Source organism: Mytilus trossulus, chromosome 1 (assembly GCF_036588685.1).
Source record: "Mytilus trossulus isolate FHL-02 chromosome 1, PNRI_Mtr1.1.1.hap1, whole genome shotgun sequence".
Classification (NCBI taxonomy): domain Eukaryota; kingdom Metazoa; phylum Mollusca; class Bivalvia; order Mytilida; family Mytilidae; genus Mytilus; species Mytilus trossulus.
In genome coordinates this window covers 67,146,833-67,173,548 of record NC_086373.1, presented here as the reverse complement: position 1 = coordinate 67,173,548, position 26,716 = coordinate 67,146,833, and the positions used below count along the sequence as shown (strand labels likewise).

At 32.3% G+C, this 26,716-nt stretch overlaps 2 protein-coding genes across 2 annotated transcripts in view; one reads left to right on the top strand and one right to left on the bottom strand.

Moving 5' to 3' along the window:
- The first annotated feature begins 2,149 nt into the window (after nucleotides 1-2,149).
- On the top strand, nucleotides 2,150-3,709 carry LOC134691071 (uncharacterized). Its single transcript, XM_063551313.1, has one exon. The coding sequence runs from the start codon at nucleotides 2,150-2,152 to the stop codon at nucleotides 3,653-3,655; it is 1,506 nt and encodes a 501-aa protein (XP_063407383.1). The 3' UTR covers nucleotides 3,656-3,709.
- A 2,867-nt stretch (nucleotides 3,710-6,576) lies between these two features.
- The window catches only part of LOC134682955 (uncharacterized), a 35,764-nt gene continuing 15,624 nt past the window's right edge, over nucleotides 6,577-26,716 (bottom strand). The window contains exons 12-19 of the mRNA XM_063541901.1: nucleotides 26,269-26,440; nucleotides 25,139-25,521; nucleotides 24,827-24,905; nucleotides 24,092-24,247; nucleotides 23,220-23,288; nucleotides 13,513-16,306; nucleotides 12,156-12,389; nucleotides 6,577-11,620 (exon numbers count right to left, since the gene is read on the bottom strand). Coding sequence (XP_063397971.1) covers nucleotides 10,305-11,620; nucleotides 12,156-12,389; nucleotides 13,513-16,306; nucleotides 23,220-23,288; nucleotides 24,092-24,247; nucleotides 24,827-24,905; nucleotides 25,139-25,521; nucleotides 26,269-26,440 — 5,203 coding nt within the window. The 3' untranslated portion in view covers nucleotides 6,577-10,304. The remainder of the gene's footprint in view (nucleotides 11,621-12,155; nucleotides 12,390-13,512; nucleotides 16,307-23,219; nucleotides 23,289-24,091; nucleotides 24,248-24,826; nucleotides 24,906-25,138; nucleotides 25,522-26,268; nucleotides 26,441-26,716) is intronic.

Below are 26,716 nucleotides of genomic sequence, written 5' to 3'. Positions count from 1 at the left end.
GGGAAAATGTGAAAAGGGCATCCTGTGATATCTTTGTTCATTTGTCATGCTATGTTTGAATAAATTAATAAGATATGTAGTCTATTTTTTTTATCTGCAATCCTGTTATATGAATACGAATAAACCGTACTCGATCGTCATGCCGTACCGTCACATCACTAGAACAGGAGTCGACAACTATGGAACGCCATCTTTGCATGAAAAGAAGAAACTACAAATACATGATGTCAAAACCATGAATACTTCTTCTTAAAAGGCAGTGATAGCGTTCCATACAAACCCTATCAACAGCTACCGGGATTGCTGGTGCAATATGTGAACAATTTCTGACTCAGACCAAAAGCAATAATCCCTCCGTTTAAAGTTAAATGGTTGCCCCCTAGGTAAACACAAATAAAAATCCGTTGTTCACGATTGAAAAATCCCATAATATCTCTAAGGCCTTCGGAACAACAAACACAAATCTGTTCATTTTCATGTTCATTTAATGGCAATCTTGAACAAAGATTTTATTCACTATTATATTTGCTGTAGTGTTGGCCGATAACATGGTGTGAGTGTACCAGTCCCGAAACGAAGCATTTAAACATTTGGTACAATAGGTCGACTCGGGAATAAAATACGATCCAAGTAGTAGAGTGCAATGTATTCTTGCAAAACAGTCTTATCATATGAGGTTGCACTTAAAATTTTTAACTCAACGTCATGTTAAATAATGTATATTCATGCATGAACACCAAAAAAATCAAGTATTTTCCAATGAAACCACCGGCATATCAAGCAAATGCAAGGTAAAAATATTTTATAGCGAACAATTGTTCGATTACTAGTATGTGACAATGTCAAGTTTATGATTGCCTATTGTCTTAAAGACATATGAAACCTCAAAATTAAAAAAAAATATGCATATGTTTGTTATAACTAAATGGATCGTTTTCATTATAAAACCTATGAACATATACCTTTTTCTGAAGAAAATTCTTTGATTTGCCCACATTTAGATAAAGTTTATTTTTCTAATTGGTTGCTTCCAGGTAGAAATATGCCGACATAGATACCGTATGCAAAGTGGCCTTAGCGTGACCCGTCTCTTAAAAATCCGGCAATCGCAATACGCATGGATTTCTTTTTGAAATAAAATATATTCCGATTATACACGTGCTCAATATCCATGCTTTTTTGTTGAGTGTTTACAAGTGACAATCGGTAAACTTCGATTTCAAAACACGACAAATAACTAGCCGCCATATTTTCGCATCATAACAGACACAGAGAGAAAAAAATTGAAGATTATACGATATGTTTGCGTAAAAAATTATAAGATCGTGCACAGACGACTAAGATATGATACATACATGCATTGGTTCAAGAATTGGATAAACATTTTTTTTTCACCAATCACTCGTTTCATATGACTTTAAAAAGTTTTAAAAAAAGGCATCACTATTACTGATATCCCGTAAGTTATTAGTTTTCTAGACAAAACGTCATATAACAAAACAGCATATACATGTATAGCAAATGCTGAAATAAGTGTATTCGTATCATTTAAAATGATTTTATTCTAGATCGAAGTCCGCATTAAAAAAGAAATACAAACAAGCTTGTAACAGAAATCAGTACAATAAAAACCAAAAACAGATAATCATTGACATTACACGTGTGTGCAGCAAAACAATTGATATAAACTACTAGCAGATACTCAAACTATACTAGAAGTATTTAACGTACTAACCAAATAATGTTCACTTTCATTTTCAACTTTTGTAGGCATACTATAGAATGAAGCAAAAAAAAAAAATCTTTTATTTATCTGATTCAAAGCAACTAAACTATGATTGCAGAATTATTCGAACCTGAGTTTATCAATTGTTATACTGTACATTTTTGTGTAAATTAGAAAAAAACAGTCTACTGATAGTATCAAATCGATATTCAATGTTCGAACAAATATATATCACTGTTTGATATACGTGTTACAAATACATACAGAATGATTGTGCACTAAACACTTGGATATGAAGGTATTTTAGTTCCAAATATATTCAATTATCGATATAGGTCATATACGACAATGATTCCATAGTGACAATGATTATTATATGTGCATAGACTGTTGAGATATTTAAGATATCATGCATGCACGGATATGGCACAAGTCGCAGTAAATAAAAAAGCACAAGAAAGATTGGATATAATTAATGTTACTTGTTCGAATCATGTTCAAGATTACTATTGTTTGTTTTGTCAAAAATGCAAGTGTCTTGTTTGTCTCAAATGTATTGCGGAGTCCCACAATGGGCACAAAGTACAAGATCTAAATAAAACATGTACGAAAAGGAGGAAACAGTTGGAGGAGAGTAAAGACACTATAAAGATTATGATTGAAGAATTGGAGACGACCCAGAATAAAATAGAAGATATGAAGTATCGCAGGCTTTTACAACAAAGGGAAGTAATTGAGACATTACTAACTCAGAAAGACATATTAACTACAGTCATTAATAAACATACTATGGAACTTGTCGAACAATTAGACCGGGAGGTAGAATTAATCATTTGTTCATTCGACGAAGAAGGACGTCAGATTAAGGAGAAGAAGAAAGTGTTGAAAGAAAAATTGAAAGACAAGAAAAAATTACTTAAGGTATCCTTCAACGATTTAGTTCAACTTGAAGAAAACGAGCTAGAGTTCCATGCTGATTTACCTAAACAAAATTATCAGGATAAATATCCCTTAGCCAAGTTTACTCCTGGTAAAATATCTAAATCCAATGTAGGAATGCTTCAGTTTGGGTTACAGTTTAAGCTTAAGGTTTTAAAAAGATTTACAACAGAGTTACCAGTGATTCATTTTATTTCTGTCGGTAATGGTGATACACTGTGGATTAACGACTCTAAAAGTGGAAAATTACAAAAGATATCGCTAGATAAAGAAGATGTTCACGTATTGATCAGTATCGAACTTTACGTTTTCAGTATGGTGCTTACTCGAGAAGGCGATCTTCTAGTAGCAACTGGAGATTCGATTCTAAAAAGTATTAATGCTAGTACTGGGCAGATTTCCGAGTCGATCTTTAAAGTGGAGAACACAATCATTACTGCAGTGCATTTGAATGAGAAGAATGAATTATTCGTTGGAGTTAGAACCGAGGGGATGAGATTTTCATTTGAAAGCGAGACGCGGCTCGTTAAGATGGATCAGGAAGGACAAATCTTGGCGATTTACGAATTCGATAAAAATAAGAAGCGCTTATTTACCTACCCAAAGTACATTTCAAGCAATAGTAAGGGAAATATCGGGATTGTAGACTGGTTTTCTGAGTTCGGAAAAGGACAAGTAGTAATACTAGCATTAAATGGTGATATCGTCAACGTCTATGATGGCAATTCCGATGTCAAGACAAGTTATATTAGATTGAATTTGGGAGGAATAGTATCTACACCATCAGACAATTTCATAGTAACTGATATATCAAACCATTTACTTCACCTTCTGAACTCTGATGGACAATGTTTGTTCCAGTTTGATACTATGTCGATCGGGATAAAATCACCATACTTTCTAACCTTTTCAAGGTCAGGAAAACTTTATCTTGGAAGTTTGACCCCTAATCCATATAATTTGTTTGAAATAGAATGTCAAGGTAGTTAATATTCAAATAATGATTTTAAAAATATGATTTGTTTTCATTACTGATAGTAATGGGCTGTCGTATCAATCGAAAATCAATGATAAATAGATATAGGAAGATGTGGTGTGAGTGCCAATGAGACAACTCTCCATCCAAATAACAATTTAAAAATTAAACCATTATAGGTTAAATACATATTTTACTCGGATGAGTTTGAATCAATGAATGGGTATGTTTCTAGTGATCTTGAATAAAAAAAGTGTCCCCGTTTTGTAATTTTATTAGGGACTACCAGCACTGTTCATGTTATTATATTTTTAAATTAAAAACTCCTGTTTCAGGAAAAACTTTGATTACGTTGTCATTTTACCAGAAAGGTAGAAGCAAAATGTAAAATAACAAAAATACCGAACTCTAAGAACAAATTGAAACGGAAAGTTCCTTAACAATTGACAAAATTAAAAGATGAAACACACCAAACGAATGGCAAAGAAATGTCATATTCCTGACTTGGTACATGTATTTCCTTTTGTAAAAAATGGTGGATTAAACCTAGTTTTACACCGGGTTTTAAAGCTAGCTTAACATCTTACTTGAACGACAGCAATCACAATTGTGTTATAATTAAGAAATAATTCATGGAAGCCATAGATTTGTTGGAAATTTACACATGGCCTGGGCCGTGATATACGAATTTTATCCTGAGCGTTAGCCCAGGCCATGTGTAAATTTACAACAAATCTATGGCTTCCATAAATTATTTCGATTCTAATAGGACAAATAAGTTCATTCAAATACTGAAGCGATGATGGGTATGCCGTGTGTGTAGCTGTTCTTTTTTACTCCTGGTTAGATAGAGCTCAAATAATCACATAAAGCTTAAGCTTGCATTGATTATTTCGTAAATTACCGCTAGAAAAGAATATGTTTAATTCTCACAACCAATATTTGCGACTTTCAATTAACATTTTTTCTCGTAAGCTACCATCAAAACCAAAATTGACACGTCGTGGACTCGCTGAAATCAGTAAATATGCGAATAATGCAATAGAATAGAAAATAAAACAACACCTACCTCAGAATTCCATTTTAATACAATAGTATACGAACTTCGATGGTTACAAACAAATTATATTGTTTTTATACTGCAACTTAAATTAGTTTACTGCTAGCTTTTAAAATTCTTAACATAAATATCAAGATAATTTTCATCCCTTAATGAACCCCTGATTTATAAAGAAAGCGTTCCATGATGAAATTGACATCGCACAAAAGAAAGCTGAGTTACTATATATTATTTCTTTTTATTATGCATCCGAATAAGAATACAAATTCTTTTGTCTTTTGAATTGTTTTATTTCAATTTTTGATACAATAAAATCGGCAATGCGTTTGCAAATAAGTTCAAATGCATGTGGATTTACGTGGGAGGTATATTCTGGCGTCTGGCGTATTAAATTATAATCCTGGTACCTTTGATAACTATTTACACCACTGGGTCGATGCCACTGCTGGTGGACGTTTCGTCCCCGAGGGTATCACCAGCCCAGTAGTCAGCACTTCGAGGTGAATATCAATTATATGGTCATTTTTATAAAGTTTCTGTTTACAAAATTTGAATTCTTCGAAAATCTAAGGCTTTTGTTACGCCCAGGAGTAGATAACCTTAGCCGTATTTGGCACAACTTTTTGGAATTTTGGGTCCTCAATGCTCTTCAACTTTGTATTTGTTTGGCTTTTTAATGTTTTGATCTGAGCGTCACTGATGAGTCTTATGTAGACGAAACGCGCGTCTGGCGTATTAAATAATAATCCATTATTTTGAATATTTCTGTGTTTGCGCTAAGTATTGTTATATCGAGAATTTTCACACGGTGTTGTTTACAAAGCGAAAGAAGCACGTCATATTAGAATTCATATTTGTGAAGTTGATACGGATTATATATCAGCTAGGTCTTGTTACCTTCCGATGATTTTTTTCAAAAGGATGAAACAATTTTTTTTAAACATTTGTTTAACAACAGGCAACATTGAGTTATAATCGAGGTCACTGTAAGACAAACAAATATGCCCAAAAAGATCAACAAAAAGACATACAGACAAAGCACATTAAAAAAACCCGAAAGATTAGAAGACAATAATTTACCTAAGCACAATAACACAATGACGGGATGTATAAGTACTAAGTCACGCCAAATGGATATAACCAAAAAATAGACTAAACAGTAAAACACTTATTTTAAAAGAACACTATAAGTCGTAATTATGATGAATAACGTTAGTACCTAGAATATATGCTTCAAGACCATCGTGTGTTATTCGTGAATTTGATACGGAATAAATATCAACAGCTCTTGGTATCTTCTGAATAATTTTCTTGGAAAAGGACTAGACGTTCTTTGACATAACCCTGGTTGAACAACTTTCTGCTCAGTCACTAGTGTCGTTTTACAAAATCTGAGTAACAGCTGCAAGCTCTTGAAACCCCCTTTTCCATGGTTTCTGGTGGTCAGTTTCTGTTTTCCTAGCTACGAACTTGCATATCTATATTTTACTTCTTGATCATTTAGAAGTCTCAGAGCCACGAGTAAATTGGAATAATCAGAGATGATACAGAAAAATACATCGGTAATAAAAATACAAAATAGACATTCAACGTTCAGCCAATATTTTCGTATCTTAAGGTAATTCGTTTTTATCTTGTGTACACTAACCGCAGAACTTGTCATAAATCTGTTACACATAAACGCGTTTGTATCTTGGATACTATAAAAAATAGTTTACAAGATATCTTCATTTAAACCATTACGACTCTGATAGGTTCAAACTTTAAAGTAGGAAATAACCTTCTCTTTCAATTGATGTTTATTTCATTTGTGCATACAATGTTCTTCTAATGAACTTCGACATCAGACATATAATAAATAAGTAAAACACATGATAACATATTTTTATATTTTATTTTCGGTGATATTATTAAGCACATTAACATAAAAAAACCAAAATACTATGGAACTGTCTCATATATAATATAACGGAAAATATTCTAAATTATTTATTGTAGATTTTTCTTAACCCCCCAAAAAATAATTGTACATACTTCACACATAGCGACTAAAGATACCATATCTTGACATATGAGTTGTAGTAAAATTTAACAGGGAAAAGAAGAAAAAAACTATATTGTGAAAGCACGAATCTGTGCATCTGCAGGTCGCTTTTCGGATTAAATAAAGGAGAATATATCAATAGCATCATTATCATCTAGGAAATTTTATTTCTTCAAACGTCGAATCCGTTTTTAACATATATTTAAAAGTAACTTGAGTAAAGTTTTGTATCTCAAGTCGGTATTTCAGAATTTGTATGCCCCACCTACGATAGTAGAGGGGCATTATGTTTTCTGGTATGTGCGTCCGTTCGTCCGTTCGTCCGTTCGTCCGTTCGTCCGTTCGTCCGTCTGTCCCGCTCTAGGTTAACGTTTTTGGTCAAGGTAGTTTTTGATGAAGTTGAAGTCGATTCAAACTTAGTACGCATGTTCCCTATGATATGATCTTTCTAATTTTAATGTCAAATTAGAGTTTTTATCCCAATTTCACGGTCCACTGAACATGGAAAATGATAGTGCAAGTGGGGCATCCGTGTACTGAGGACACATTCTTGTTGTATCTGATGTCGTTATTTACAAAGTACCATAACTCGTTATGTAGGAAATATAAACAGTTATCAGCTGCAGTTATTTCCGATGTGTATAGTGTTCATTAAAATATAACATAAATATAACATGGATGTTGATACCTACACTATTTAAATAATGAAAAGAATAACAAAAAAAAAAACATATAAAAAGGTAGGCCCAATTTCCCCTTGTTCTTTTTTTTTTGTATAGCAAGATCATTCAAATAATCTTTACGAACAATCACAGACACACAATTACAGTAAACCCATATATTTACATAGAAGAAGTCATGACAGCATGGTATCATATTTCAACGTTTGACCAAAGAAGCTCTTTTACATGTCAAACACTAAGTATTAATGTGTTTTTGAGAAACATTTAGCATTCTCGAACATTGAAAACGGGGATATTCCAACACCCCACTACCAAAATAAACAAATGTATATATAGTACATACATTTTGTATACAAAACGGAAAGAAAATATCGTCTTTGATATGTGTATTCCAACTTATTTGTTTCGGCGGTCCCTAAACGCAAAGATGTTAATAAATAAATTTTGCAATGTGTCAACGGGACATTTGGAATAAGTAAATTTTACCACATTGTTTTCCTTTAAATATTCGAAAATTACATGATTTCAAAATTTTCGTTTTAGTATGTTCTGAATATTAAGAAAATGTGAGTAAAAAAAAATATATTTAAAGACAGTTCCGACGACAAAATGACTAGTATTGCACACATCCCATTTATGAGAATTTCTTAAAGAAACTTAACGAAGTAGACCTCAGCTAACAGAAATAATTCTTAAAACTGACTTTTACATTTGGTTCAATCATTTTCATATTTTACATTCTAAGAATCAAAACTATACAAATTAATTGAATTCTGTTCAACGTGAATACTTAGAAAGAATTAAAAAAAAAAAGCGACGTAAACAAACGCATTACTGAGTTTAAAGAGTTACCTCCCTTAACCAAAATATACTCCATTATTATGACATAGGAATGACGATGAACCGTTATTAACAATGAAAATTGGTTTTGATGGAAAACATAAATTATTAAAATGTAATTTTTACATGTACATTCATTCCGTGGTGTTTCAAGATGAAAATGGAAAGACAAATAACGTTTTGAAAATAATCAGAGTTAATCTAGTGAATGCAAGAACCTAGTGTGTTTAATATATTAATAAGTTACTAGCATTTTAAAAAAAATAGCATTTTGAGCTGCTGATTTATTTTTGAATTTTTTACGGGTAACACATACTCTAGAATCTAATTATATATTTGCATGAAATATATATGTATGTCTATCGTTGTTTTTTTCAATATTCCATATTATTGCATGTACTTTTAATGTAATTGATCAACAACCTAAATTATATCCGCCTTAAATAATGAAACTAAAGAGCGTATGTCAAACACATTTCAAAACAAGCGATACTAGCAAAATAACAAATGGTTAATGAAAGACAGACGGAGATGACTGAAAATAAGATATATATATAAAACAACGAACAATGAATAATAACTGGTTTGTAATTGGCTTATTTCAGTTATAGCATTATTTAGAAGACGAATCTGCACATAATGTGAAAATTTAATGTATTTTCTACACTTATCACAATACTTTTGTAAATGAGTTTTGAATCAAATTGTGAAAAGGGAAACAACTTCCCATATTATTAACCACTAGTTGAAACGTTGTTATTGGATTACAACAAAATAACCTAAAGTATTTTTCTAAAATTCACTTTTAAACAAATAAAAAATGCAAATATATTATACTTGTTTCCTGTAACGACAATTTTGATTAATTTTACATAGACTTTTAAACAGAAAAATATTTTGTTGCCAGCTTTATCATCTGAACTGTTTATAGAATGTGACAATTTAGCATAGGTATGGAGACAGGAAACAAAAAATTTTTTTTTTACATAATGCAAAAGAAAGTTACATACTTGTCAAAGGGTTTCATAAGTACATCTATAATGGAATGAATTAATCAATGAAATTGACACAAATAAATAATTAAATTTATAAACAAATGATTAAATAAATAAATATACATTCAGTGATTTTCGCTGTTGGAATCGACCATTCACATTGCACTCAAAAGACATATATTGCAGTAGATATACGTGGAATAAAATGTTACTTTGATATGAACTTAGATATGGAACATTTGGATTTGAAAATAATTCCAAATTTAAAATTATATGTGGGAAATCATTTTATACAATTTTATAATTCCTCAAGCATAATAAATCTTTTCCAGTGTTAAACTTTTACTGGCATCAATAATTTTGTATAGTATAATTGTTTCGAAAGCGACGTATTTCAGGGTTCTTGTTATTGAACCCACTTGTGTTTACCATTTGCAGGTGAGGTAAACTTTCTACTTAGATTGTTTTAAACTTTTAGATAACTTATACAAAATTACTAAAATCAAATCGTAGATATATCTGGAATTGACAATGAACAAAAATCTAACTAAAATTAATCGTTTGAAATGAAAAACATTCACACATGTAAAACAATGGTGTAAAGTTGTTCACGTATTAGAAATCTATTTCGAATCATAAAATTTGTTACTACAAATTTCTCTTACAGGGAAGTTTTTAAATATAAACAGATACAACAGACGTTCTATATTTAAGTCAAAATTCAAAGCTTAAGGAATACTGCTTCTTATATCTCAATTTAAAAAAAATAATTCATAAAATAATTATAAAATAAGATCTGTAAAACTAAGAACATGTATCACTAAAATCATTTACACATTTCACATGTTTCAGTTACTCCAAAAAGTTACACACTGGCACAATTTCAAATTACTCTGGTGCACACATCTCATGACAACAAGTGTTTCTTTGTCCCTCCCCTTCCCATTCAAAGTATACTCCCCATTGTTTATCATTCTTAATTTCGTTTGTGTTTTTATTTAAAACTAATCTTCCCTAAAATTTACTAAATAATAAGTGTTTTTATCCAGATTTTCTCTTCTTTATTTCTTCTCGTTTTTTGTTACTTTTATTTTCATCCTTTATTTTATCGTCCGATTCATTACTACCAATCACAGATTTAACAATGTCAAATAAATCTATTTCTTCATCATGATCATCTTCATTTTTTTCATTCTTTTTCTTCCTTGAAGGGTTTGGATTTTTCTTAACTTGATCATCGTCATCTTCGTCATCGTCATTTGAAATAATTAAATTTTTAATTGAAGTCAAAATTCTAGAAAATAAACTTTTTTCTTCAGTGTCATCATCATCGTCGTCGTCGTCATCGTCATCATCTTTTAAGTTACCTTCCGATGGTTTTGATTTTTTCAATACAGGTTTCTTTTTCTGTTTAACATCATCGATACCGTCTCCATCGCGATCTTTATCTCTATGATCCGGAATTCCGTCACCATCGGTATCGGGAAGTTTATCTGGAATTCCATCGCCATCAGCGTCATCGTCAAGATAATCGGGAATACCATCGCCGTCACTATCCTCTTTCTTATCTGGAATACCATCACCGTCATCATCGTCATCTAAATAGTCAGGAATTCCGTCATTATCATCATCGTCATCAAGATAATCGGGAATTCCATCCCCATCAGTATCAACTTCCATAAAATCTGGGATTCCGTTGCCATTTGCATCCGAGTCTTCTTCATCTGGTATTCCATCATTATCATCGTCATCATCAAGATAATCAGGAATTCCATCGCCGTCGCTGTCAACTTCCTGGTAATCGGGAATTCCATTATCGTTATCGTCATCATCAAGATGATCTAAAACTCCATTTCCGTCCGAATCTTTCTCTAAATGATCTGGAATTCCATCTGCGTCATCGTCTTTGTCAAGATGATCTGGAATGCCGTCATTGTCATCATCATCATCTAAATAATCAGGGATGCCATCACCATCAGTATCAACTTGTTTAAAATCAGGAATGCCATCTCCATCAGAATCTTCATCTTCCGAGTCGGGAATTCCATCGCCATCATCATCGTCGTCCAGATAATCAGGAATACCGTCACCATCTGTGTCTGTTTCTTTATCGTCAGGTATACCATCACCATCGTCGTCTTTGTCTAAATAATCTGGAATTCCATCACCATCTGAATCTTTTTCTTTTGCGTCCAGAATACCATCACCGTCGTCATCGTCATCCTGGTCGTCTGGAATACCGTCATTATCATCATCGTCATCTAGATAATCAGGAATTCCATCACCATCAGTATCTTTTTCCTTGTCATCAGGGATGCCATCGCCATCATCATCATTATCTAAATGATCATGTATACCTACAATCATTTTTAATTATAAAATGTATAATTCATTTTAAAGACTTCATTATGCATGTACTTATGTAATATGCTGAGGTATATTTATTGTTCAAACTATATGTATGAAAGCTGTAATGTCAATTTTATAAAAATCATTTACATTAATGGTTTTATTATAGGGAATCCATTTATAATTCTCTTCTTCCTTAAATTGTTTTAGATAAAAATTATCCTCTACAAAACAAAACAGTCATGCTATAACATAAATAACCATTGGTGAGGGTCTTGACATGAGAAATACACTTGGATATGTTGAACTGCTGAACGTTTTTACTCCTTTATTTGCAAAGCAAAAGAAACTAAATTGCTTTTGAAAATATAGGTGTTCAAGTTTCAAGTATATTTTTCTCCTCAGTAAATGTGTTTTTTTAATAGATAGGATTGTTTGCGCTATCTGTTGGGTGCTACCTAACAAAACGCTGAAAATCGAGTCTGATATGATTTGAATATTGACAAAACTTATTTTGCGACAACAATTCAAATAAGGACATACCATCATTATCATCGTCGTCATCCAAATAATCAGGTATCCCATCGCCATCAGTATCCTTTTCTTTATCATCGGGGATACCATCGCCATCATCATCATTATCCTGGTCGTCAGGGATACCATCGTTATCATCATCGTCATCTAAATAATCGGGAATTCCATCTCCATCTGTGTCTTTTTCTTTGCCATCGGGTATTCCGTCACCATCGTCGTCGTTGTCTAGATGATCTGGTATACCTATTATCAAAATATTTGTTATAAATTATAGCCCATGTCAGAATCCAAATTCAGAACGTTCAACCTATTATCAATACTTCGTTCTTCTTGCTAGTAATGGTTCTCTCTTTTAGCCAATAGTTAGAAAAAGATATTTACTTACTGGTACTTTTATGTCATGGCTTTTATTTACAACTTATTTCTAATTTAACTTAATCACAAAACTAAGAATCTTTGTATATTAAACAAATGTGACATCAAACTCAAATATATATATATACTTATTTCTTTTGCAAGACATATATGCTACATGACTCGTAGTAGAATACTCTTTGGCAGCAATTGTTTTTTCTAGATAGCAATATTATACATGTAATAAGCATTAGATAATTATATAAAAAAAAAGATAGATAAAGAGCTCATGCCACGTTTGTTATTTTTAGAACTATGATACGATAGAGATGTAATAGTTAAGCAATATATAATTGATTCCATTCTAGATTGTGTTCGTTATATCTGGATAATCAAGATAAATATAGATAGAATAATCCTTAGCAAATTAGATCCAAATTAACGATTTTTTTGGAAAGGGTTATAATAAATATAGATTACTAAAATCTCTTTCATTATTGTTCAACTTATCACCAACGTCATACTTGTGTATTATAACATTGACCTTGTGCAAATAAAGATAGAGAAAATACATGTCACCATAAGCATGTTTAGCGAGATTGTGTCCAAAACAATAGCTTACACAAAGGATATACCCACGGTAATACAAATTACATGTCAAAGATATTCAACTACATTCTGATAATAATGGACCTGACTCAAACCCGTTATTTCGCGTGAATTGTTTTTGCAGAGAGATAACGCAAAAATTGATCTCTCTAAAGTCACCATACGGTACCTACAGATTTTGTTTTAGAAAGATAAACGAAAATTGATCTCGCTGCATTCAGCAAACGGTATCTTCATTTTGACACGATTTAGGATGTCGCAACTCAAATGCGATTTGGTTAATGAAAACATCACTTTAAAAAAATCGTGAAAATGACCAAATATCACATGATATCAAGTTTACTAGTATTAATCATCAATCTTTCTCAAAACACTTGCTAAATTTGTAAATTATATTACATACCATCATTATCGTCATCATCGTCTAAATAATCAGGGATTCCGTCACCATCAGTATCCTTCTCTTTGTCATCTGGAATTCCATCGCCGTCATCATCGTTATCTAAATGATCTGGTATCCCGTCATTGTCATCGTCCTCATCTAAATAATCTGGAATACCGTCACCATCAGTATCCTTTTCTTTGTCGTCGGGTATACCATCACCGTCATCATCGTTATCTAAATGATTTGGTATCCCGTCATTGTCATCATCATCGTCTAAATAATCAGGAATACCATCACCATCAGTATCCTTTTCTTTGTCATCAGGGATGCCATCGCCATCATCATCATTATCCTGGTCATCTGGAATTCCGTCGCCATCGTCGTCATCGTCTAAATAATCGGGGATTCCATCTCCATCGGTGTCTTTTTCCCGGTCATCTGGAATTCCATCACCATCATCGTCGTTATCTTGATCGTCCGGAATTCCATCGCCATCATCATCGTCATCAAGGTAATCTGGTATACCGTCACCGTCTGTGTCTCTTTCTTTGTCGTCAGGAATTCCATCATTGTCATCGTCGTCATCTAAGCTATCTGGAATTCCATCACCATCAGAATCTTCCTGGTTGTCTGGAATTCCATCTCCATCATCGTCATCATCTAAATTGTCAGGAATACCATCATTATCGTCATCGTCGTCTAAGTAATCAGGAATTCCATCACCATCAGTGTCTTTGGTTTTGTCGATTCCTTGATTTTTCTCTTTAGTGTCAGGAATACCATCATTATCATCATCATCGTCAAGATGGTCTGGAATTCCATCATTATCGTCATCATTGTCAAGATGATCTGGAATTCCATCTCCGTCACTATCTTTCTCCTTATCATCCGGAATGCCATCGTTATCGTCATCATTGTCAAGATAATCAGGAATCCCATCACCGTCTGTATCTTTTTCTTTATCATCTGGTATTCCGTCGCCATCATCGTCTTTGTCTTGATCGTCTGGAATTCCATCGCCATCATCGTCGTCATCTAAATAGTCAGGTATGCCATCCCCATCTGTGTCCCTTTCCTTATCGTCTGGTATTCCGTCGCCATCATCGTCGTTGTCTTGATCGTCTGGAATGCCATCATTGTCATCATCATCATCCAAATAATCTGGAATTCCGTCACCATCAGTATCCTTTTCTTTGTCATCAGGGATGCCATCTCCGTCATCGTCGTTATCTAAATGATCTGGTATCCCATCATTATCATCATCATCGTCTAAATAGTCAGGAATACCATCACCATCTGTGTCTTTTTCTTTGTCATCGGGAATTCCATCCCCGTCAGCATCATCATCCTGGTCATCTGGAATGCCATCGTTATCGTCGTCTTTGTCAAGATAATCTGGAATTCCGTCACCATCTGTATCAATCTCCAAATTATCAGGAATTCCGTTGCCATCAGCATCATCATCATCTACATCCGGAATTCCATCATTGTCGTCATCATCATCCAAATAATCTGGAATACCATCACCATCAGTATCTTTCTCCTTTTCATCTGGTATACCATCGCCATCGGCATCATCATCTAAGTGGTCGGGAATTCCATCATTATCATCATCGTCATCTAGATAATCGGGAATTCCATCTCCATCAGTATCAACTTCTAAATGATCCGGTATTCCATTTCCATTAGCATCGTCATCTTTATCGTCAGGGATTCCGTCATTGTCATCGTCATCATCTAGATAGTCAGGAATACCATCGCCATCTGTATCCTTTTCCTTGTCATCAGGGATTCCGTCACCATCTGCATCGTTGTCTAGATAGTCTGGAATGCCATCACCATCCTTGTCTGGAAGAGTACCACATCCATATTTTGTACAGTGTTGTTTACTATCAGGAATACCATCACCATTTGAGTCATCATCCTTGACGTCTGGAATACCATCGTTGTCGTCATCTTCGTCAAGATAGTCGGGAATTCCGTCGCCGTCAGTATCAACTTCAAGGTAATCTGGTATACCATTCCCGTTATCATCGTCATCCTTATCATCTGGAATACCATCATTGTCATCGTCATCGTCCAGATAATCCGGAATACCATCGCCATCAGTGTCAACTTCTAAACGATCTGGTATACCATTGCCATTTGCATCATCGTCTTTGTCGTCGGGTATACCGTCATTATCGTCATCGTCATCTAGGTAGTCAGGAATACCATCTCCGTCTGTATCCACTTCAAGGTTGTCTGGAATTCCGTTTCCATTAGCATCCTTGTCAAGTTTATCAGGAATTCCATCGCCGTCGTCATCGTCATCCAGATAATCTGGAATGCCATCCCCGTCGGTATCTACTTCCAGATGATCTGGAATACCATTTCCATCGGCATCCTTATCTTGAGCATCTGGAATACCATCATTATCATCGTCATCGTCAAGATAATCGGGAATTCCATCACCATCGGTATCCTTCTGTTTATAATCGGGAATACCATCACCGTTGGCATCTTCCTCTTGACTATCTGGAATACCGTCCCCGTCAATATCATCATCAAGATAATCGGGAATTCCATCGCCGTCAGTATCCTTTTCAAGTCGATCAGGTATGCCGTTGTTGTTATCATCGTCATCTTTATCGTCTGGAATGCCGTCGTTATCATCATCGTCGTCCAGATAGTCAGGAATGCCGTCGCCATCAGTGTCTAGCTTTTTATCTATCCCAACAGGTGCTGCTTTCGCCTTTTTCTTATCTTTTTCACTGTCTTCCGAAAACCATGAAAGTAACTTTCTTCTATTCCCACAATTCGTGCACGTATACTGAAATTGACAGTAGATATTTGAAATATTGAACTGTTTATTATTATCATTACTGCTTATTAAAATTGTCATCTTTAAATATTATTTATTATGTATTTCTATGTCCTGAGTGTTCTGGTATTGATTTGTACTGTATTCCCGTCATGTAATATTGCCATTTTAGCGGTATATTTAACAATTCCATAAAAACCAGGTTCAACTCATATATTTTTCTTAAAATGCCATTCACCAAGTCAGGAATGTGACAGTTGTTATCTACCAGTTCGTTTGTATGTATGTTGTATTGTCGTTTGTTTTGTTGTTGCACTCCAGTGTTTTTATTGTTTTCCTCTTATAGTTTGTAATCCGGATTTGTTATCTCTCTATCAATGTATGACTTTTGAACAGCGGTATACTAATGTTGCATTTAGTTTAACAACTTTTGAGTTGTATGCATGTAAAACATAGGGTGTATTCAGCTCATGCAAGATATTTTCGTCATAATATTAATACTGAGTATATATGTCATCGCTTGTATATTTCAAATGCATCTAAGGTTTAAAAAAAAAAATGTCGAGTATTAGGTGGAAACCTTAGAAAAGATAAACTTCAAAAAAATACATCCCAAAATATTCTGTGATTATTGAAATGATTAAGATAGTTACAGAAGTTATGTTATTTTGATCCAATACAAATCGTTGTTTTGGTCAATTTTAATTTCAGTATATAATCAAATTGGCTTATATTTTTTCTTCTTCTTGTATTAGTTATTTCAAGGCTTTCAAAGATTCTGCTCTAAAAATTCATAGTAACCAGACGGTGAATCTAGAAAAGAGCTTCAGTGGCAAGCAATTTATATAGTTTTTGTGTGCATTGTTTAACTGTATGCTAATTTAAGTGTACACCAAGATAGAATTTTGAGACAGTTTTGCAATATTAAATTATATTTATGATAATAATATTGAAATATGCATAAAATCGCGACTTTATTTCACTTTTGGCGACTTCACAATGCTGAAGGTATGTATTATGAGATTTATTGTTTAGTATACTGTCCTCGACAGTTACCCAAACCTAATCCTTATACAAGGAACATAAATGTAACATTTGCATGTTGGTGTACCAATCACTGATGATTTACGACACTTGACGTTCAATGGTGCATGTTCTATACATTAATTGCAAATCCTGTACTGGAAATCAATCAAACATATAATGATATCGTGCAAATCATAAGAGATGGACTGTCTTTTTGAAAATTTGCATGCATGGGATTGGTCCATGCACACACAAAACTCCATAATGCTGTATCCTTGAGTGGAAAAATAGCAAATATACCTGAAAATAAACTGTTCTATAATCTGGGATTTATATCACATTAATAAATGTCTAAGCTGTAATATTTATAAATCCTGTTTTATTTAAAAAACAAAAAAATATGGTTTTGATTTTTGATTTGAAATGTTTAAATTGTCTTGTCTTACGTGCATTGTTCTTCTAAATACACGTACATGCATGTAACTATGACATTTATAACACTGTATGCCTTATAGTACCTCACGGTGCAAGCAATACCATTTGGCTGTTTTACTGCAAAAGCATTGGTACCATTGCTGTTAGATTGTCTTTCAAAGTTTATCCATCATGGCTGGTTCTTTTGTACTGACATAATTGCATTGCAACAAATATAAAGTTGATCAATAGGAACGATACATTTTTATGACAGTAAATGATCTCTCTTGCAAAGCGTGTGCTTTTTGGTCCTAAATGTTTTAAGGATTTTTCTTTTCAAAGGCTTTGAGTGTTTCTGACTAAAGTTGTTCCAGAAATAATACACACTTCTACCAGTATCAAATTTAAATGTTTCTTTCGAACAGGCAATTCATCAACAGTTTTCTTAATACACAGCACTTTCACTTTCCCTATTTATTTTTTTACATCAGTGAAAAAAATGGACATTGTTAAACAGAATAGCAAAACGATTTATAAAGTTGAACACCAAAGAAAATGAAAACAACAATTTATAAATTTTAAGCCTCTGAAGCACATTTCTCTATTTAACATAATCAGGAATGCACAAACCAATATTTGAAGGCCAATGATATATAAGAAAACAAGCATGTGATGACCAGGTCTTGAAGTCATAAAACTTTCGAGTCAGTTTTTTTACTCATACTCCAAAATCCACAAATCAAAATGCTGGATTTCATGTTTCGAGCATGATTTTTGTGCTTCAAGCACCCAGCAAAGTTTTATGACTTCAACCCCTGGACATAAAAAGTAAAGCCAAATTCATTGAAGGTAAACTTTGCACACAACTTTTTTAATTAACTATTGATTAATGTATCAACAAAGAAAGGCCAAAAAACAATTTAAATTCCAATCAGTATTTTCTGGCTCTATGGCATCACAGACAAATAAAAATCCCAACTTTTATGGATTTCCATTTTCTTTCATGAGATATCAGGTCATTTTTCATGTACAAAGGGGCATAACTCAGATCAAGCTGAGTAGAAGAAAGTATAAAAGTCAATAATTTTACATATAAGATTTCCATGAAGGAAGAAAATAATAAAAGTTTGAGCATTTTATAAAATCTTTAATCTGAGCAATTACAAATCTAATGCAGAGAGCTATTTATTAGTTACATTTTATTATTATACCTCAGTATGTTTTTTCTTTATTAAAAATAATGAAATAGTTGTGCTATATCATTCCAGACTATAGGCCAGACAATAGTTTCAAAGACTATTACCCCGGTTAATAGTTTCATAATCATCTTTCCCATACTTTTTTATTCTTATTTTTCATTGGACAATAATGATGTCATCGACTATTTTGCTTGGCAACGTCAAACTCTAATATTGTAACGGTATAATCTGTTTGTGTGGATTGTAATTTCACTTACAAGAAACAATAATAAAAGAGGGAAAATCTTCGCGCGCATTTTTTAAAGATCTAAAATATAGTACCTTATTCACAATATGGGTTTGGATGTCGTATTCTAAAAGTGAATTTGCGTTTGGTGTACTTAAGCTTAAATTTATCATATGCACGGAAAATTTAGCACAAGAATTTCTAGTCTTGATTGCAATTAATGAAATGTTTACAAATACAAGAAGAACTATAAAAAAAAAACCCCGTATAGTTCATCTTGTGCATGTCAAGTTATGTGACATTTTTTTCTTTTCTTGAGATGATATAGACACTTTTCCAAAACTAGTTAATTTGGTATATAAAAACACTTAATGACTGTGTTGTTCAGTACAAAAATTTGTAAGGGTTCCACAGAACCCAGTGTCTCGCCTACTTTTGCTGTAAATCGCAGGCTCAACAAAAATGAGGGAAAAAAATCAATAAAAATATTCCTCTTGATACTATCTTATGATTGTAAGAAGCTTCTGTCCAAGTTTGGTAAAAATCTAGGATAGTTAATGAATCTAATGAATGTTTTGAAAACTTCAACTGCAGACTGTATGTAATGTTAACTGTAAGAAAATCTAAGTCCATTTTAAAGTAAAATACAGAAAAAATGGAGTTATCTTTTTACAAAATTTACTTCTGGATACTATCTTATGATCATAAATAAGTTTCTGTCCAAGTTTGGTACAAACCCAGGATAGTTTAAGAAAGTTATTAAAATTTTAAAAACTTTAACCAGAGAGTGAATGTAATGTTACCCCGCAGAAAAACTAAGTCCATTTAAAAGTGAAATACAGAAAAAATCTATTTATGTTTATACAAAATTTACTTCTGGATACTATCTTATGATCATAAACATGCTTCTGTCCATGTTTGGTAAAACCAAGGATTGTTTAAGAAAGTTATTAAAATTCTAAAAACTTTAACCACAGAGTGAATGTAATGTTTCCCCGCAGAAAAAAACTAAGTCCATTTATAAGTAAAATACGGAAAAAATGGAATTTTATTTTTACAAAATTTACTTCTGGATACTATCTTATGATCATAAACAAGCTTCTGTCCAAGTTTGGTAGAAATCCAGTATAGTTTAAGAAAGTTATTAAAATTTCAAAAACTTTAACTAGAGTGAATATTTGTAGACGCCGCCGACGGAATGTAGAATCGCTTAGTCTGGCTTTTTCGACTAAAGTCAAAGGCTCGACAATAAAACACCTAATGACTGGTTGTGCGAGTAATAGCATGTTTGTTGTCCCTTCGCATAACAACTATTGCTCTCGGCTTTGCCTCGAGCAATAGTTGGTATCTCAGGGACAACAAACTTGCTATTACCCTCACACCCAGTCAATAGGTGTATACTATTTCATTTAGAACTATTAAAAAATAACCAATTAGGTCGAATTTTTCTTGGGTTCAAGAACATGCATTTAGCTTTATTCCTCAGTCAATTCCAGTTACTTCCCTTTGATCTTTTTGACATTTAATCGTTGGAGTGAGAATGGGTGGCTTGGCAGTAAATGCTTACTAGTTTTTTCATATTTCTTTAAAACATCCTTTTGAATAGGGGATCACCAGAATATGTAAATTTTGTAAATTATCTTATAACCTTTATATGCTAGGTTTTCAAGTTGAAATATCTCCCCCATTCGATTATAACTGAATATGTTGAAAGTATTCAATAAACAGGTTATATTGTATGTACATGTATAAAGAAAACTTAGGAAAAAACAACAACAAATACTTGAACATTACCACATGCAGATGTAACTGTCTTTAAGTCCAAATACCTTATCATTTGTGTCTCATGTAACATCTTAATGATTTTAGCCTTTTATGGAATTTAGTGACAGAAAAGTCTAGTATAGATTATAATCTTTTGTTGAATACAGTTTGTTGATCTATAAATGTTTAAAGACTTTAAGTGGGTGGCCGATTCATTGAAAATTACCCCACTTTGTATTTCATTTTAAGCATTATTTTTTTGTTCGTCTTACAAAACTGGTACTTCTTGATACCAATCCTTACAAGTCTCAAGACATATTGCTTTGGTTAATGTTATACTGTAATCAGATGAATTCATCTTCACAAGAGTTTTATGTGAGGATGAATTCATCTAAGAGATGATAGTTATATATTTGAAAAAAATCTTTTAAATAAAATAAACAAGGTGTTTAATAATTTCTTTTTTATGACAGATCTTCCTTGATCTTTAGTTCATTTGTGGATTTGAATATCCTAAAATGAAGCAATACAATATAGTTAGTATAAATATAATTTATTCATAATAAAACAAACATGAAATTCGTATCTAGATTCATTTACATTCTCACAACAATATTTAAACAAACACCTTAATGATAAATCATATGGTCCAATAAAACCACATAGCAGTTAGTATTATGTATCATACACACAAAAAATGACCGTGGATTCCTTATGTTAGCATTAAAATCAAATCACGTCACTAAACATAGGGTAGGGTCAAATTTTGCCAATTTTTGGTAAGTAATGTAAATGGGAAATAAATGTGAAAGATGAGAAATAGCACTGTGAGTGTGGGGTCAAACAAAAACATAAGGTCATAAATCATTTATCGTCTCTCAAATGCCAAGAAAAGGACTATTCTCACTTTTGTGGTTCATATCACTTTATCCAGATCAATATAAAATATTCGTTGTTAAGTACACATACGTTTTGGACATTTGATTAATCTTAGTATCCCCCATAACCTCCATTATACCTTAAAAGTTCAATACAACATAAAAATTAATTTCTTTCAAACGATTGATCTTTTTTTTTTAAATGAATTACATTCACACATATATTGAATTTTTATCACAATTTCATCCAGTTCAATCACTACTATGATCCAAGGTCTAAGAATGAAATGTTTGGAAGATACAAAAAAAAAAAATCAAAACGAATGACCTTATTATATGAAAATGTTGTTGGCAGCATTCTGACAATTGTTCATTGATTAAAAATCCATTCACACCATTCAACACCATGTATCACTATACTGTCAACAAAATTTTCACGCCAATTTGTATAAAAAAAAAGATCGTCTAAATTTTCTCAGTGTTATAATTCATCATGGCCATCTTCTGTTGATTCTTCTTTTTTCTGAAAAAATGAGAGAAAAACATGACTAAAATTGTCATTTTTCTCCCATCATACCCTGATTTGCCTGTGTGTATATTTTTCGCAGCGAACGCGCTTTTTGTGTTAGTATTGACAATTCATTCAAAATATTCCCTCTTAACACAGGTTCATGCAAAAAATGTTCTCAAAGAAACTGTAAATCTCAATGAAATCTGTTTTGGAGAATTAATTTTATTTATTTTAAAAATAGCAAAATCTTTTTTTGAAATTGAGTATTTAGAATTCTGTGAGCACATAATTGTGTGCATGCCTCGATATGATGATCAAAAACTAAAAATCTAAACATGATCATGATTATTAAAAACTCTCCAAGACAATTCTGATGTAACACACAGGCAAAGCAAAAAGGTATGACGGGAAAATAATAAGATCACACTGCAGACACATGCTCTAAACATAATCTTCAAACCTTTTAATTGTGCATATATTGAACTAAAGTATGTTTTGTTTTTATGTATTTAAATATTTATGATGATAACATAGCACTATACATGTCTTAACCTACAAAACAGTTCTAATTGCTAAAACATGATATATATCTATTGGCTATATGTTCCTTTTGAACATGTATATTTTGTCTGTTTTGAATTCTTTATAATTTTATTTTTTTTCTGCAATAAATTATCCTTAATGCAGAAAATAACATATTTCCTTGTGTATTGTTTGAACTTTGTGTTCCCAACCTCAACAATTTAAAAAAAAATGTTTCCAAATAACTGCATTATTTTGATTTGAAAAAAAAATTCTTATGGCTTAATGCTTAGATTGATAATGCAATCCTTTGAGGAACAAAGAAATCCTTTCACTTAAGATTGGAAGAATATTTAGGTGACCATGCAAGATGATTTGTTACCTCGTCATCAGCATCTGTTATTTCTTCCACATCATCAGCTACAGCTTCCTCCTCTGGTTCTTCTTCAATCTGTAATGAACAATAAATATTAAAATTCTGGCACTTGTAATTTTGTAAAAATTGAACTTGTACAAGTTTTTTGATGCTGCATACAAATCTTTAAAAGGTGTTAGAAAGCAGAATAAATTTCCTACGAAACAATTCTATCACTTACAAGATTAATGTTTTTTGTGCAATATCTAAATTCTTAACAAATTAATTTATTGTTATAAAAAAAATTGTTTAAAAAGTGACTTGCATAGCCGATTTCATAAAAGTCTCTTTACTTTTTATCTAACCTGACTTTTCCAAAGTTTGAAATTTGTGCCTTACATCAAGTTATTCAAATTGAGAAATTCTAACCGACTTTTATAATTTGGTTGGCAGATATGACAATCACATAGAAACTTTGTTTTTATTATTACAATCTGGTCCTCAATTGACTAGATATTGAAAAAATCTTTACCCAAGTGAACACTTCAATGAAGGTCATATAGATCTATTAAACAAACCCAAAATGTAGTTCTGGGGATTCATTATAAATAGTTGGATATCAATTTTCATGATTTATATGGAACCATGAGTTCAAGTGACCAAAGGAGTACATATCTTCTATAGAAAAGTATACAGACTTTGGCAAAACCATGAAATCTAATATCCACTAAAACATGTAAAATGCAAGTTTTCCTAAATCCACAAAAAATAAATGAATCATCAGTAATATCAATGTATTTTAAACCTCAATTAAAAGGTCATCTCTCTAATAAAATCAGTTTCTTCTGGTCAAGAGAATGACACTTTGTATGCAGGTTTGAATGACCTTGAAATCATACCTTTGCATCTAATGGTACGTCCAATGAAAGTCTTAACATTCTTTCTACTCTCTCAGCAAATCCTTGTGTATCTTGTAACGAATATCCCGATCGTAATGTGGCTGTTTCAAACATCACAACGGCCAAGTCTTTAGCAGTTTGGTCATTACCATCAGCCTACAATGTATAAATGTGTTCATGTTAATACTGTAAATAGATTCTGACAACTTAAATTAATCTCTATCTGAAAGACGCCTTTAAAATATCTTTTTCTTGTTTAAATTTTCTTGCCATGTAATTTGGTGAATCCTTTTTCACTTTCCTTTGTTCTGCGCTGTAAAATTTATACTTATAGATATATCCTCAAATAAAATATTTTATTTCCCACACATAAATATCTAAGTTCATGGCAATTATAAATCAAGATATAAAAGTATGGTTTGTTTAAAACAAATACAAAATATTGGACCTATCCAATATATACCTCTCAAACTTGCAATAGTTAATTGTTTGTTTGCTCCATGGTAAAGGCCTTACTGTGACTTTGAGATGAGGAACAGCAATAAAAGTGCTGTTCTTTTGTTGTTGTTTTTTGCTGTGCCTGAAGTGATATTTTCTCATGGATGGATACAAGATTTCTTTTAATTTTTGTCATTGTTTTCTATACACAATTTTTCTCCTTTGATTTAAAGCAAGCATGCTCTAGAATCAACCATGTTAAAAAAAAATTAAAACAAAGAAACTATCTGTACTTACATCAACTTTAGTTTTTAATTCTTTAATAAGTGGATGTCTTGTGTTAATTTCTAATGTCTTTTTCTGACTGGAGTAAAAACTGCAATATACAAAGTAATAAATATACAATTATTTAGTAATACATTACAAAAATCAACCATTTTCCCTCCTTTAAAACACATTAATGTAATTTTTCATAAATGCATATACTGGTAACAAAAATTCATTTTGTAAAACAGTTAACATTCAAAATATTTTTGCAAAAAGGTGTCACAGAAAGCATAAATTATTATCAATGTTTAAACCCAAATCTTTATTCTAAAAAAATTGTACCTTTGTGAAGCATCTTGTGCTTTTGCATAAGCTTGAGCCTTCATTATTCTCTCCATGTTTCCAGACCAACCGTAACTACTGGCAACCAGAGCACATGGTGATGATGTCAGACGATCAGATACGGCAGCTTTTTCAATCTTATCTTTGAGTGCATCCTCTTTCAACCATTTCATCAATGGCTCATATTCTTTTTCTAATGCCTCTTTTCTTTCTTTAGATTTTTCAGAGTCATCTAGTTTCAATCCTTCCTTGGCAACGTTTTGGAATTTTTTGCCATCAAATTCTGGTAAGGCCTGAACACAGTATTCGTCAACAGGCTCTGTCAAGTACAGCACTTCATATCCCTTTTTCAACAATCTTTCTACGAATGGAGATTTCTCTACCTAAAAAATGATAATACTAATAACATAAGTTCTATTCTTATTTTTTCCAAAAGCCTTAAAGGGTTAAAAAAATCTGACCAAGTGTAAAATTGAGAATGGAAATGAGTGTACATACTATTTATTCAATTCAGTCTTGCTCATTGTTGAAGGCCATATGGACCTATGGTTGTTCATTTCGATATCATTTGGTTTCTTGTTTGGAGTTGTCTCATTGGTAAACATACCACATCTTCTTATTTTTATATCGTTATGGACTCCCAACATCCCAAAGGGGTTACTGAGGTATCGAATTGAACAATCTGGCTTCATGTATGGCAGTAAATCAAACACAGAATATGAGTTCATTGGGCTTTGCAAGATGCATAAATAGGCAGCTACATCCAATTGGACTTAGATGTTAAATTTAATTCCTCATGTTGAGAAAGCTCAACTATTATGCATGCCGTCCTCATGTCGTTTATTCCGCAAGTACTTATTCACTTTTCCCTAATGACAGCGGTGCTGATTTTCAATTATATGATTTTATTTTGCAGCATAATTCATGCAATATAGCATCATATTTTGTCAAGTGCTTGCTCAACATGAAAAGGAAGTGATGCTGCCCCTTAACAATCAAATGGTGATCACTTTTAATCAAAACATTTTGACAGAAATGCAACAAACCCAAAAGAGGTCTATTGATTTACATGCAACACAAAATAACAAATGTTTAATAAATTATGTACTGCTTCATTCGTAATTCTTTACCTCATCACGGCTTGTTCCAGCAACAAAGAAGATAGCTTCTTGTTTTTCTTTCATTCTTTCCACATATTCCCCTAAACTAGTTTGTTCTGTATCAGAGTTGGAGGAGAAAAATTTCAAAAGTTTGGCCAGACGAGTTCTGTTGGAGTTGTCTTCAATTACACCCAACTTAATGCTAAAAATAGAAATAAATATGATAGATCTAGATTACAAATTAATATATCAATAATTTTAAAATGCTTCCAATATTTATCAAATATACCAATTATGAACCAATTTGAAATTAAGCATCAATGTAAAAAATAATTACAAAAAGGTTGTAAAAATACTTATGATTTTAATTTCAAGTTTAATACCAACATGTAATATTTTTTTTGCATCCATTTTTCAATGTGATTTTTTTAAGAATGGACATAATGAAAGGTATGTTGTTGCGAATGCAGTGGATGCT